At 34.7% G+C, this 14958-nt stretch overlaps 1 protein-coding gene and 1 pseudogene across 1 annotated transcript; one reads left to right on the forward strand and one right to left on the reverse strand.

Annotated features, from left to right (window-relative positions):
* Positions 1-2796: 2796 nt before the first annotated feature.
* LOC107962051 (chlorophyll a-b binding protein CP29.3, chloroplastic) lies at positions 2797-5010 on the forward strand. Its single transcript, XM_016898273.2, has 2 exons — positions 2797-3725; positions 4563-5010. Exons 1-2 carry the CDS (start codon positions 3204-3206, stop codon positions 4878-4880), a joined length of 840 nt encoding a protein of 279 aa, XP_016753762.2. The 5' UTR covers positions 2797-3203; the 3' UTR covers positions 4881-5010.
* Positions 5011-7306: 2296 nt separating this feature from the next.
* Positions 7307-12995, reverse strand: LOC107963119 (arginyl-tRNA--protein transferase 1-like; annotated as a pseudogene).
* Between the last annotated feature and the right edge of the window lie 1963 nt (positions 12996-14958).

Below are 14958 nucleotides of genomic sequence, written 5' to 3' on the forward strand. Positions count from 1 at the left end.
ATGCAAAACCTTTACTAGTCTCTTTAATATATAAAAGTTTCAAGACTTACTAACATACTGGATAATTAAATTACAATCAATTCCCATATTAAACAACAACTAACATAGCAAGATACAATATAATAATAAAGGCCAATTTGAAAAGGATTGTTGGAGATAAGTCTTCAATGTTATCTCGATTCGATCTCCATAATCTTAGCAATCATATTCTTGATCTAATTCAATCGAATTTTTAGGATAAATTACTTTTAATGGATCGATCTTAATAAATGAGCTTTTATACTTCCACAATATCAACATCATTCAAAGCTCAAATATTTTATTTCAACAATTTTTAACTTCAAATATGACAGTAATAGAGTTTGTCGCAATGTTAGTAATAGTGGCCTCTACCGTTGGCACTTTGACAGTCTAATTAAAAACTTGCCTCAATATTATTTTTGAGTTTCAAGAGCAATGACTTGTTCAATTGAGAAGAGAAACTTGTTTTGAGTGCTTTTTGGATAGTAAACAAATTGTTTTAATCAATTTGTGATTAAGCTTTTAAGAGGGAAATACTTAATGGGAGAGTGCATCTAGATGATTGCATAGGACTAAGGTTGCATTATATAGTGAATTACTATCTAGATAATATCCATAGATGTAAATCTTGTCTATGGTAAGTGAATTTAGTTTAAATCTTGTCTTGGACTATTGAATTATATAGTGAATTACTATCTAGATAATATCCATAGATGTAAGAAGAGGTTCCGAACTATGTAAGTAATTAGTGTTAATTGTTTTATTTTTTCAATTTTAGTTATATCTTTAGTTGCAATTCTCGACCCAAATGACTAGTAACTCAACACTAGCAATCGGTATTAGAGTAAGACACCAAACAGAGTTGGTAAAGATCTTACTATTGAATTGTTGAGACATGAAAGAAAGCTGAATCTCTAAACCCTTATGCTGGAGGGCTCCAATTACGCTTAGTAGAAAGAACGCATGAGGGCATTTATTAAATCCATAGGTAAACGGGCATGGAGAACAGTATTTATTGGTTGGGAGCCACCACTTTCTATTGTGAAAGAACAACTACAAAGCTTTGAATGCCATTTTTAACAGAGTCAACCCCCAAGATTTGAAGTGGATATCAAATTACACCTCTACTCGCGAGTCTTGGAACATACTTGAGACAATCCCAAAATGTTAGAAGATGAAACCTTAGCTGACTTTTATGTAAATTTATGTGACATCTCTAACCGAGATTTTTCCCTGGGTGAGTATTCTAATGCAGAGTTAATTAAAAAAAATTCAAAAGGAATAACCAAAATAAATCAAATAAGTCTAAATAACCAAGAGTAACATAAACTCTCACTAGGAGCAATAATAACAGACAAAAAATTAGCTTCGAACAACAACTCAGCTTCATCAACCTTCAAATCCATCCAAAAAATACCACATCTCCTCGTTTTTATTCAAAAGAAGTGTCAAAACATCATTTCCAGGGAGTGAGCTAACAAATCACTTCGCAAGGCTTTTTCTTGATCTCTAATTTGCTAGATGGTCCTGATCTCAAAATGTCGAGCAATAACACAGTTGTGAGAGTTAATAAAGGCAGAAAGACGCTCAACAATCCTTTGATTGAACCCTTCTAGGTCGCTCGCAGGACCTACTATAGTGGTCATTTCAGGAGCTGAAGTTGTAGTCTTAGTAGCAGACTCTTCTTATTCTCTTTCAGGTTGATCCTCAGGGGCTACAAAAGTATGCTTGCCTTTAAGCCATTTTTGAGAGAACTTCAACTCAACAACAGTTCTCTCAAGTTGCTCAGTAGCTCGAACAATTCTATGATTCTGCTTTTGAACGATTTGAAAAATCAAGGAGGGCAATGGGATTAGGTGGCTCACATGTACCTTTTCTACGTGCTTGGTGATTTCCTCATAAATGATTTGACTGAGGTTAAACTCGACCATTTCTACTGCCTTTTTTTTAGCACAGCAGCATTCTTGCTTACCACATCTCTCTGAGTGTTTGGTAACCAATTCCTTGTTACTTTTGCACACAAGGTAGCTTATGCAGTGCTTAGAGATAAGGCATGTATTGGACCCTTCAAAGGCCAAGTTGGATTAATTTTATTGGTGATGATAGAGGCAGTAATGTCCTCAGATTCTTCAAGCTCTATCATATTTACATAGTAACAGTTTAGTACTTTCTTGATCAGCTTAGGATTAGAATCATACCACCTTTCTAGAACATGGACATTGTAGAATAGTTGTCCTTGCTCATCATTGATGCTACACAATAAGTTAAAATAGAATTTCAGCACAACCTGTCTAATATAGGGCTTAACAAAACTATCAGCTTAACAAAACTATCTGACCCCATAATCCCATTATTCTCTAACAAATTGTCTATACCATACTCAACAAATAAAACTTTTCTTAAGCAAGGAAAGATACCTTTTAGAATAAGAAACAGTAAACTAAGACTGATATAAGAGTATTTTGGTAATTATCACAGAGCAGGGTAAGACTTGAATTTTCCTAAATTCGACTTGATTAATTAAAGAATTAGATATATTCCGGAACTCGATTTAAAAAAAATTAAATCAAAGCTTATATTTTAATGTTTTATAATTAAATTTAAAATAATTTTTAGGAATAAATAAAACATTAATTATTATTAAATATGAATTTGAGTCTGATGGAATCAAGGCACTTGTTTGGTTATATTGAATCCTTAAATCTATGCTTGAAAATGACATAAGAACCTTGAATTACCCTACAAAATAATAAGGTGAAGAAGCCATCAATCATCCAACCTCACCCACAAAGGGATAAGGCACAAATAAGGGCCCTAAAATTCTCATTCCCATCCATCAATTGATAAAATAAAAGAAAAGCAACAAAATTTTGAGTAAAAAAAAAGACTTGAAAAAGCATACATTAAAACAAGCTTCCTACACTTTTAAAATAATTTTTTTAATTTTATTCAATCGATTAAAAAACTTAACACGTCATTTAAAAAAACTAATATTTTAATATTTTAATCTCACTTTTTTTTTTCTCTAAAATCTAAATCCTTGGTTGATAATGAATGAAATGATTTCTGATGTATCATTGTCTACATGTTATTTACCCTATAATATATATTTCAAGCTTGGTCTAGTTGTAGACCTATAACTCTTCAGTTACACCTCGAGCACCACCAGCTAATCCTCATCCATGGCCATCACCACCACCGCAGCTGCCACGGCGTCACATTTCTTCGGGACTCGTATTTACAACCCTAACCTGATAAGCTCTGGTCGAATCCAAGCTAGGTTTGGGTTTAGTTTTGGCACCAAGAAAGCACCACCACCACAACCCAAAAAAGCAGCCCCGAAACCACCATCCGACCGCCTTGTTTGGTTCCCCAATGCGAGCGCACCGGAATGGCTAGACGGGACAATGATAGGAGACCGCGGGTTCGATCCTTTCGGCTTTGCTAAACCAGCAGAATACTTGCAATTTGATTTGGACTCATTGGACCAGAACTTGGCCAAGAATGAGGCTGGTGAGATAATCGGGGTGATTAAGGAGACAGCAGAGCTGAAACCGACACCGTTTCAACCGTACACAGAGGTCTTCGGGTTGCAAAGGTTTAGAGAATGTGAACTGATTCATGGAAGATGGGCGATGTTGGGAACTCTTGGTGCCATTGCTGTTGAGGCACTCACTGGAGTTGCATGGCAAGACGCAGGAAAGGTAAGTTATATAATGCACCATGTTCCACGCAATTTTACGTATAATAATAACAATAATAATAATTTTACATTATATTATGAACTCTTTAAAATGTAGATTTTTAGGCATCCCCGGTTCATAATTTTTCAAAATAGGATTTCTTACCCGAAAAATAAAGGACTAATTCAAAATTTAAAAAAAAAATTCAAACAATTTGTTTTAAACAAAACATTGTAATTTTTCTATTTGGAGACAAAGATAACCATATCCAAATATGAGCTTAATATGATTGTACTAGATAAAGGAAGCCCTTATATTAAAAATTAGGTTACATTTTGTGTCATTTATTTAGAAATGAACAAATTAGTCTATGTACGTTAAATAAAAAAGCAAACTAATTATTCTATTAAAAATTTCAATTATTTTTACTGCTAAAAACTAGCTTTACTAATAAAATAATCAAACAGTTACGCATGGCGTATCACGTGTGCCTCAAGAAAATTTAACTAAACTAGTTTGCTTTTTGATCTAATGTACGAGAACTAATTTACCCATTTTTTAAAATAGATGAGATAAAATTTAATTTGACTGTTAGTACAAAATCATATATGGTAATTATACTCATTCTGGATTATAATTTATTTTATTCCTTATCTAAGCTTCGGCCCAACGTGATATAGGTGTAATTGTCATAATTTTTTTAAAAAAAAATTCTCAGTTATATGTAAAAATTTTAAGCATGGAGATGAAAATGATATTCATGTGAATATTAAAGATGACAAAGGTTTTGTATTTAAAATGCTAAATTTTGTTAAATATTCCATTGTTTTCTTGTTGTTTATGAATTTTCAATTTCAGGTTGAATTAGTGGAAGGATCATCTTACTTAGGGCAACCACTTCCATTTTCATTGACCACATTAATATGGATTGAAGTATTGGTAATTGGTTACATAGAGTTTCAAAGAAATAGTGTACTTGAGCCTGAGAAAAGGCTCTACCCAGGTGGCTATTTTGATCCACTTGGGTTAGCCTCTGATCCTGACAAAATTGATAACCTTAAATTGGCTGAAATCAAGCATTCAAGGCTTGCTATGGTTGCTTTTCTTATATTTGGACTCCAAGCTGCAATTACTGGAAAAGGTCCTATTAGCTTCATTGCTAGCTTTAGCAGTTGATCATAGGTCGATTTACAAACCCCCCCCCAATTCGGATATTCATGATTTTCTATTTTTATATAAAAAAATTGATGTATTGATAAATTTTATTAGTGAAATTTCGAGACATTTTAATGTCATCTTTATGTAAGTTTTCGTGTTTTGTCATGTCTTTTATTGGCCAGGTTGATTATACTTAAAAATGGCAATAAATCAAATACCAACAATTCCTATAACATCTGAATCTAGATCCCATTACTTCTTTTAAAATCTGAATCAATTTATTATACATGTTAAATCCAAAATTTACTGTCCAAATTTCTAAATAAAATATCCGTTCTATCATCATACAACAACTATTTCAATTAAATATATCATATAATTTTAAAATATTTTGTTAAATGTAAATTTAGACATTTCGAATCAAATGAGGATAGAGGTTAGATATCAAAATCTGAATAACATCCAAGGGAAAAAAAATCTATTGAGTAATATTTTCTCGTGTTGTATTAAGTGAAACATAGGGAGTATTTATACACATTCCTACTATAGCTCACAATGGCCTACTATTTTGTCTTGGTCTTTGGGCTGAAGTACTAACATTCCATGTCTCTAATGTTGACATTCTCTAGGTCTCCTTCAGCATTGGACGCTTGCCTGCAGAGCATACGGTCTTTTCTAACCCTGGGACTGACAATCCCAGCGAATCTCGCACTTGCCAGTCACAAGCGGGAGTCCCTTTGGCGGACATAGCTCACGACCTCGTCTCTGCGAAGCTTACGCAAGCTCTCCTCTTGCGACCTCATTCTTGTGAGGCATACGCGAGCTCACCAGCGAGCTTCCTTCGCGAGCTATCTTTGTGAACATCTTGCATTCTCACGAGGTCCCCAACTGACTATGCCTGTAGACGAACATTCTTCTTCCAAGTCAGGTTCATTCAGATCGAAGGTACAGATCTTATCGGTCATTTGGGCTATAGATTCCCAAATCGTAACAAAATCAAATACATAGATCATTCTTAATTATACCAAAATTTGATGAGATGCAATTAATCAATTCAATTATGACCAAGAAACGCCAAGAAAGAAAGACCTTAATTAGCAGGAAGATTAGAACATGAAAAGATGATTCAAGAAAACAAATTGAACATGAAAACTGCTGAAAAAATGAACATGGGAAAGGGCCAAACATAATAAGGATTTATAAGCTATTTGGGCCAATCATTCTTGGATTTGTTGTTCCATTTTGGAAAATAAAATAATCCCACTTCAGCCATTCTAACTTTTAGCCATTTGGAATAGGGACTTCAAAAAAAAAAAACTTTCTAGCAACTAAAATATAAGAGAACTCATACTTACCAATATTAAAACAAGAGAAATATTCATATAATAAAATTCTTATTATGCTTATACTTCTGGAAATCTTAATATAATATATATATTTAAAAATAACATATAATAAATTAAAAAATATCACTTGAAATTAATTAATTATAATAATACATTAAATATGGACGATATTAAAATAAAAAAACTAGATTAAATTATGAGTAAAACTAAAGTTAAGCACATAAATACATCAGATAAATAATATTAAATGTACTATAATTATTTAGCATGATTTTATTATTATTTATGAGTTAGCGTCAGTTAACTCATTACACCAATTCAATAATATAATTTTTTTAATTACGAAAAGACCTTTTCATATTTTCCCTAACTGAGTTGGTGCATAATAAACTTATGACACTAATTCAGTCAGTAGCTTAAATAATAGTATAGATATACAACTGATGGAAATAATAAATTGTGCATGATAAAATAAAAATGTCTAAGACACATCAAATGAAGCTTTGATTGAGTAGTAAATTTAAGGTTTTACTAATTCAATTGGCGTGGGTTTAAATCTCACAATATGCATATTTTTATTGATTTTAATTAAAATGAAAAGACTAAAATACCCTCAAATGATATAACTTTTTTAATTACTGAAAGATATTTTCGTAATTTTTCTAACGGAATTGGTATCCGGTTGTCTCATGACACCAACTTGATCAGGAGTTTAAATAGAAAAATAAACATACAACTAAAAGAGATAATAAATTGTATATATTAAAATAAAAATGCATTAAGACACTTCAAATGAAGCTTTGAGTGAATAGTAAATTAAAAAGATTTATTAATTCAATTGACATGGGTTTAAATCCTAACATATGTATATTTTTTAATTAAAGAAGGATATTTTTATAATTTTTTTGTAACCGAATTTATACCCATCTGACTCATAACACCAACTCTTAATTGAAGTTATTCTTACACGAGTAATTATCGCTGAAAATATATTAAGATCACAAACTTCAAATTTTTTAACTAAAATGCCAGAATAAAAGAAGGGGCGGAAGTTGGGGTTGAGGAAAATATTTTTTGCTTATAGAGGCAAAGTAAACTTTATTTAATACCACACATAGTCACTACAATAACACTAAAATGGCATAGTCGAATATCAGAACCAGAGAAACTCACCTGATTTCGATTCCCAGACCAACAGGATATCTCACATTCCCTTAATTCTGATTGATAAACCGGAAAACTCAACATGAAGTCCATAACAGCTCTCTTTCGAGGCAACCGGAAAGCTACTAAAGACTTGGAAGGTACACTGATTTGAGACTGAATTTCTAAGTCATGCAAACCAAATAAAATTAGCCTAGTGAATAAAACCTACGCTCGGACAGCTCTTCGCCTACCACTGTCTGGTAGCTGTGCAATTGCGTTTCCAGGTAGGGACCAAATGCTCGTTGAAGATCCTTCGAATAGAAAACAATTAAATAGAATGAGACATATTTTGTAGTAGAAGAGAATTAAAGGAGATTTACATTTAGCTTACAATATAAGGGTCTGAAATCCTTCACTATATTATGGCCATGTACTTGCATAAATATGCATTCTATAGTATATGTGGCAGAGACAGAAGATCAACTGCACCTACTTTTAGTTAACAAATATATTGTGGGTCAATGTTCAAACTAGGATCGGAAATCATGAGATAAAAATCTCTAAACTATTGCTAGTTGCTTAATAGTTATGTTCTTTTCTAACTAAAATTTATCATTCAAAGTAAAGCTGAAAATAACTAGTGCCTAGCTTCACTTACCTTGTATCTTACTCGAGATCCCCTCAGTTCGACTAAAACATTACTCAAATCACCATCGGTTATCACGGCAGATCTCAAGCCACTTGTTTTGGGCTCCAATTCATCATCAGAGCTCTCTTATTCAATCTCAATCATCAGTTCTTCGTCATCCATAAGAACGTCATTTGAGTCTTCTAGGCCGATGTCATCGTGTTGCGATTCCATAACACTTTCAGGAACACAGTATTTCTTTTTATCGAGCAATGGCCTTGCCATATGAAGTGAAATCCGCCTGGAAATATTATTCAGCTCATGAGACTTAAATGTTACCCAAAATGTTCAAAGTTTTAATGATTCAAATATTCCTTGATGCCCCCAGCTTTTGGTTATTTGCCTTGAGAAACTTTAACACCAATGGATTTTAAAGCATTCAGACAATGGCATCTTAAGGAACTTTTGAATCATTAAAATAAGCAAGAGTTAGGGGCATCGAAGAATTTGATCGATGTCATTATATGCCTTAAGAAACTTTAACATCAACGCATTATAAACTGAAAAATGTAAGTAAATGCACAGTCATCGAAGGCTGAACTTACTGGTAACGAAGAGGACAAAGAAGCTCGGATGGGTAATATGCTCCTTTATATCGCATCTTCCTGCAGGAGTGCACGTAATGGCCCATACAATAATACTAATGACTAGAACTATAGACTTGGTTCTCTTTCACCCAATCAATTTCTTGCAGAGCTGAATATTTACCCAATGATAAAAACGCATAATCGGGATCCCAGAATAAAAAATCTTGATAAACATCGAGGAAGGATGTCTACCACACCAACAGCAACTAGCTTGCCATCAATAATGTATTGCTGTTGGAAAGAGCCAAAGCCACATGGAGGAACCATGCCATCAGCGGAGAGTGAAACAAATAATAAGGGAGTGTCAACAAGAAACCTCCTGTAGGAGCTTTCGGTGACACAATCTGGTGTATCATTATGCACTTTCATTTGACATCGTCTATACAATGCAACTCTTCCGGATCAAAACTGGACCTTTTCAAACAGAGCTCAAGCTTCCTTTTTTGCACTTGAGGTGTTTAGAGCTCTTCTTTGCACAAGAGCTTTTACTTCCACTCCCAAATTCTTTATGTTGAGCAACTACCTGAACATCTCCATCTGAAGACATATTTTTTGCAGCAGAATAAAAATTAATATGCCCATTGCAAGCTCTACTAGACAAGCCAGAAATGTTTGCAAGCTGCTTTAAAGAACACGTTAACTTCTCTGCAATAGATTTTGGGCTTAGACAATTTTCTTCTACACTATGTCTAGACATTTCGGGTGCCATCAGCTGATTGTGTTCGCCTCAAAGTAGCGACTATTTGGAAGGCAATGTTGCTGGAATATAAAAGATCTTTCGATCCTTCAACCAACAACTTCTGTTTGGCAAGTGAAACCTTCTTGACTGCTGCTTTTGGCAATTGAATTCCAGAAGGAAATTCCCCACTTCCAATATATGTATGCACCACTTTGTCTATTAGGTCGGATAAATTATGCACAATTTCTTCTGCCTTGTTTTCCTGTTTGTTGCCACAAGAAAAAGATACATTTTTTTGGTGTTATGAACAAGGTGCAAGCAAGTTCAGCTTTGACTTGAGCAGCAAGGCTCGAGACTAGTTGATGGTCGTGAAATTAACTAAAAATTCGACTAAGGCAAGCGCACCTATCGAACAGTAGTATAGTTATGGTGAGACCGGAAATATCGTATCCACGAGGACTAAAAGTACTAGTAATTACTATCTTTTTATTATCTAACCTAAGAATTAAAGGATGTTTTTAAACTAAAACTAATTATCTAATTAACTAAGATTACGATAGAGATTAAAATTGGAAAATACTTTTTAGAAGACCGATGGAGAAGACAATGCCCAAGGAAGAATCCACCTAGACTTCACTTATTACTTCTGAATTAGACGATTTATTCACTTGACTTAATCTGTAGAAATCCCTAGTTTATGTTATTATCTCTCTCAAGACTAAAAACAACTGACTCTTGGTTGATTAATCGAAATCTCTTTCTAATTAAAACCTCTATTGTCGCATTAACTCGGGCTATGGATTCCCTTATTAGATTTGACTCTAATCCGGCAGATTTATGTCGTCCTATCTCTAGAATTGCATGCAACTCCGCTTAATTATGAATGATCTATTCTTAAACAGGGACTTTTGCTCCACTGAATAAGCACATCAAAACCTGAATTAATATCCTGAAATATCAAAACAAGAATTAAAACTCACAATTAAGAATAAGAACAAATATTTATCATGTAATTCAAATAGTAATAAGATTCGTCTTAGGTTTCATCTCCCTTAGGTATTTAAGGAGTTTAGTTTATAATAATAGAAAACATCTCAAAATTGGGAAAACAACAAAAACATAAAGAAACCCAAAGAACTTCTAGGGAAATTGAATGGAGATCTTTAGTCTTGAAGTAGATCCTGCTTCCGAGCTGATTCCGATGACTATCCTTGAATATTTTCTTCCTTCCACTTTGCGCGTCCCCTTTAATTCTCTTCTGAAGTGTTTATATAGACTTTGGAATGCTTCAAAACCCTCAAAATTAGCCTTTTCCGAGTAGAATTAGACTTGGGCTCGACAGGGACACGGCCGTGTGGCACGCCCGTGTGATGATGTTCAGGCCGTGTGTAATTCTGAGTTGTTTTTTTAATCGACACGGCCATGACATATGAACGTGTGGCCTACCCGTGTGTCACACACGGGCATGTGGATCACCTGTATAGAAGTGCTTAGGCCGTGTGAAACACTAAATTAGGCCCAATTTGTCCGTTTTTTGCCCGTTTCTTGCTCTTTTTGCTTTTTTATGCTCATCTAAGTATAAAACATAAATTTGAAGGATTAGGAGCATCGAATTCAATGAAACTAATGAAAAATCATCCATAAATATGTTAAACATGGGGTAAAAATATGTATATATTATGGTTTATCAAATATCTCTACACGTAAGCATTTGTTTGTCCTCAATCAAAATCCTCAACGCACTATTAAAATAAATTCTTCTCAACTTATAATTTTCATCAATACTGTTTTGAGATAATCCACAGATGATCATTCATTGAAAATTCAACTAAAAGAACATTAAAGTTTCAAATAATCCAAGTTGAGTATTTCAATCATAAAATTATAGGTATCCCCCTTTATTTAAGTAATTACCTTTAATTCCAAATCAACAAGTGGTGACATCCTCACTAAAGATCCACTCAAATCACTCAAAGTGTTTAAGGTTCAATAATTAAGCACTCAATAGTCAAACATGAAAAGTTATTACCATAGACTTGCATGAAAGTCGAATCTCCACCACTTTAAATGAGATGATACACAAATCAAAAGGTCTTTAAAGGGTTGTAACGCGGCTTGGGTTAAAAGTATGGATAAAGGCTGAAAAAGAAGGTTAGAATCGAGATTGAATTGATAAATTACCTAACTGGAAAAAGAAACTAACACTAAATAATTACATCAATCGAATTTACTAAAGATAAACATGAGCTTCTTCTCAGAATATGGAATTAAATAATTAAGCTCAAACAAAGAAATAATAATCAACATATATGTATATATATAAAATTATTATTATTATTATTATTTTAAGAACAAGTAATGAGAGAGAATTATACAACTCAAATGAAAGAACATAGTTAGGCAATTAACCAAATCAAATCTCAACAAAAAGGGAATCAAAATAGGAAAAATTCTTAACGAATCAAAAAGTATGATATAGGGGTTAAAATTTAGGGTAAATTAAGAATAGTTTGTTAAGCTCAAAGGGGTTTGCTAAGGGTTAATTATGAAGGTAGGCTTTTTGTGGGGTAAGTGGGTTAAAACCTAGGTGCCTTTATCATCTCGATATATCAAATCAAAGGTGTGGTCTTGACATGCATAATCGAAGCAAGTTCTAGAATAACATTTCAATGTTGACACACTCATAACCAATAAAATTAGTGAGCAAGAAAGATATATGCTTTAAAAGGCTCAAAATCTCACGAAAATTATGGGTATTTATGTCAGTCCTGTAAATTCAAAATTTCAAGATAATACCTCAATTCAGGGAAACAACCTAGCAATTTTAATTCTCAAAAGTCAACTTATCATTCTTGATTCTCTACTGCCTTTAAAGTTTAAATAGTCAATACATAATTACCTATGTTTTAATCCATAACATATTAATAAAAATCATAAATCAATCAAAATTCATTCTAATAGTAATATGAGAAAATTATTTGAGAACAAGATATAATTCAGAGATTTTCTGATAATCATATAAATAACCTCCCCACACTTAAGATGTACATTTTCCTCAATGTACGAAGATAAATAATAATAATATAAGCATAATATCAGAAGATAGGGAGAGAAGTGAAATTGCCCTAAATTTTTGGATGAAATCCTTGGAATAGCGAAAGCTAGAATGGTAGATAAGGCCGAATGAAAGGCATGATTCTGAGTTACAAACAAGAAAATAAACACAACTGTGGAAGAGAATTAAGGGATCACTTGATAATAACCATAAAGATAAACATAGTTCAAAATATAAAACATAAGTCTTCAAAAATAAATAAAAGACAAAATAAAATTAAAATGAAAATAATAATAATAATAAAATAAAAGGACTCAAAGGTCCCCATCATCGGATGGCTCGTGGCATCGATATTGTCAAAGAGTGGCATCGATGCTGTCGAACCGCTCAAAACACTACTGCTCAAATTGAGTGAGTCACTCGGATATATCTATCAAAGTGGCAGCAGTGGGGCGATAACTCTATGATAGTGGTGGAGGTGGTTCCTCATGAAGGGGAGGGACATCATCAGTAATGTCCTCTGGATCATCCTGATCATTAGAATGGAGGAGTCTATACTGATGGGGGTCGAATCCACGATGTCGTTCTATCATCCTCATGTTGATCATACTAGAAATTCCCTGATTAGCCATCTAGCCTACTAATGCAACTGTCAATAACATCTCTAGAGTGTCGAAGAGGCCAAAGTGTCGAGCGAGATGAGTTACGTAGGGACCAAGACAGATGGGACCCCTCTTATGGCAGACTGTTTGATGGCGAAAAGCAAGCGCTATGAAGTATGCCAAATCAAAGACGTGACTAATCGCCATGCTCCAAAGATAGTATGCGTCAGTAGTGCTTACAACTCATGTGCTCTCTCTCTCTTGCCAGTCAACGTGTGAGCTAATAAGGCGTGGATGTATCGTAGAGCCGGAGAAAGAGATGTCTCCTTCAAATGACTCACATCATAACGAATCTAATTAGCTGTGAGATCAGTCCAACAGCACGAAGGTGAGTGATGGATGTGACGGTAGAGGTGAAGAAAGTTATCGGCACCTATAAACTCATCGGTGTAGATGCCCAAAGCTGCACCAAATTCAGGGATGCTCATATGTCGCACTAAGCCACCAAGTCTAAAAGTGATAGTACTGGCCTCGTCATAGGTATTCATCACGTGCTGTAGATGGAAAGTAGTGCAAAACTCCAAGGTAAGCTCTGAATGGGTGGGCTCGATAATCGCAAAGAAACGATCCCACGAGGCAGTGGTAATGAAAGCACAAACCTCATCAGCTAGTCCGACCTGCTCCAATGTGGCCCAGTCAATACATCGACCCAAACCTAGCGGCTGTACGCGTAAAAGCTGAAACAAGTCGTCCTATAGGCCTGACAAAAATCGAAGCAGAGGGTGACAAGCTTCGGTCGAGGCGCTTGAGGAGGTTGCGCCAGACCCTTTCCATTTTTTCGAAGAGGGAATAGTAGTTTTTTTGCCTCGTGTGTTTTTCATGGTATTTCTGAAAATAATAGAAGTCAAACAGCACCAAGTATTTAACCACAAGACAAAGGAGAAAAGTAGAATCTAGGTAAAAAAAATAAAACTATGGTCCTAAAGAGTATATACCCTAACACTAATGAAAGCAAAGACTAGAATAATAGGGACATAACAATAGCAGTAAGGAATTAAGAAAACAAATCATGACAACATCTAACTAAACAGATGAATGCAAATATAGGAGAAAATAATAAAAAAGGCTAAAACAGATAACAAAAATGGAAGAGTCAAAACAAACCAAATAAAAATAAAAATCAAATATAATGAATAATAATAGCTATAAAAATCAAAACTACTAAATATATAAATAAATAAAAATTTCTGAAAATTAAAATAGACTAACAATTAACAAATAAATAAATAAATAAATACTAAAATAAAAGAAAGGTAAGGGTATAAAAGAAAACCTCAGGCAGTGGTCGGAGGTACGGACAGTGGTGGACAGTATTGGTGTGCGCGCGACGAGGCAGCTACGATGGGAAGGGGAGCGGCTGGTGGCCGTGTAGGTAGGGGCATGGTGTGAGGGTAGGGTAAAGGAGTTGGGTCGAGCTTGGAGGTTTCATGCGGTGTGTGTGCTGTTGGGGGCTAGATAGAGGGGGTCTTGGTGAGGCTGTGCGCGGGAGGGGAGAAAGCTGGTGGCCGAATGGTGAGGTGAAAGGGTGTTGCGGCGGCTAAGGTTGGGGGGTTGGGGAAAGAGAAGGAAAAGAATAAAAATTAGGTTTTTGGTGGGGTTAAAATAGGGGCTCGGTCGTGTTAAGACCCCGTGTTGGGCCACACAGCCCTGTCACACGCCCTTGTGGCGAGAGTTTAGCCCGTGTTAATCGTGAATATTGAATGCCCATTCGTCACACGGCCTAGAACATGCCCATGTGTCCAGGCTGTGTGGTTTACATGTCATATCGCACAGCCGTGTCTCACATTTTTCACTTCTCCCACGCCCGTGTGATATCCCACATGCCCGTTTGATGTCCCACACGCCCGTGTATACGAACACATGGCCGTGTGCCTTACCCGTAGAACTCTCTGACTTGTTTAAAATTTAAAATTTTAGCTCCAATTTTCACACG

This window comes from Gossypium hirsutum, chromosome A06 (genome assembly GCF_007990345.1).
Source record: "Gossypium hirsutum isolate 1008001.06 chromosome A06, Gossypium_hirsutum_v2.1, whole genome shotgun sequence".
Taxonomy (NCBI): domain Eukaryota; kingdom Viridiplantae; phylum Streptophyta; class Magnoliopsida; order Malvales; family Malvaceae; genus Gossypium; species Gossypium hirsutum.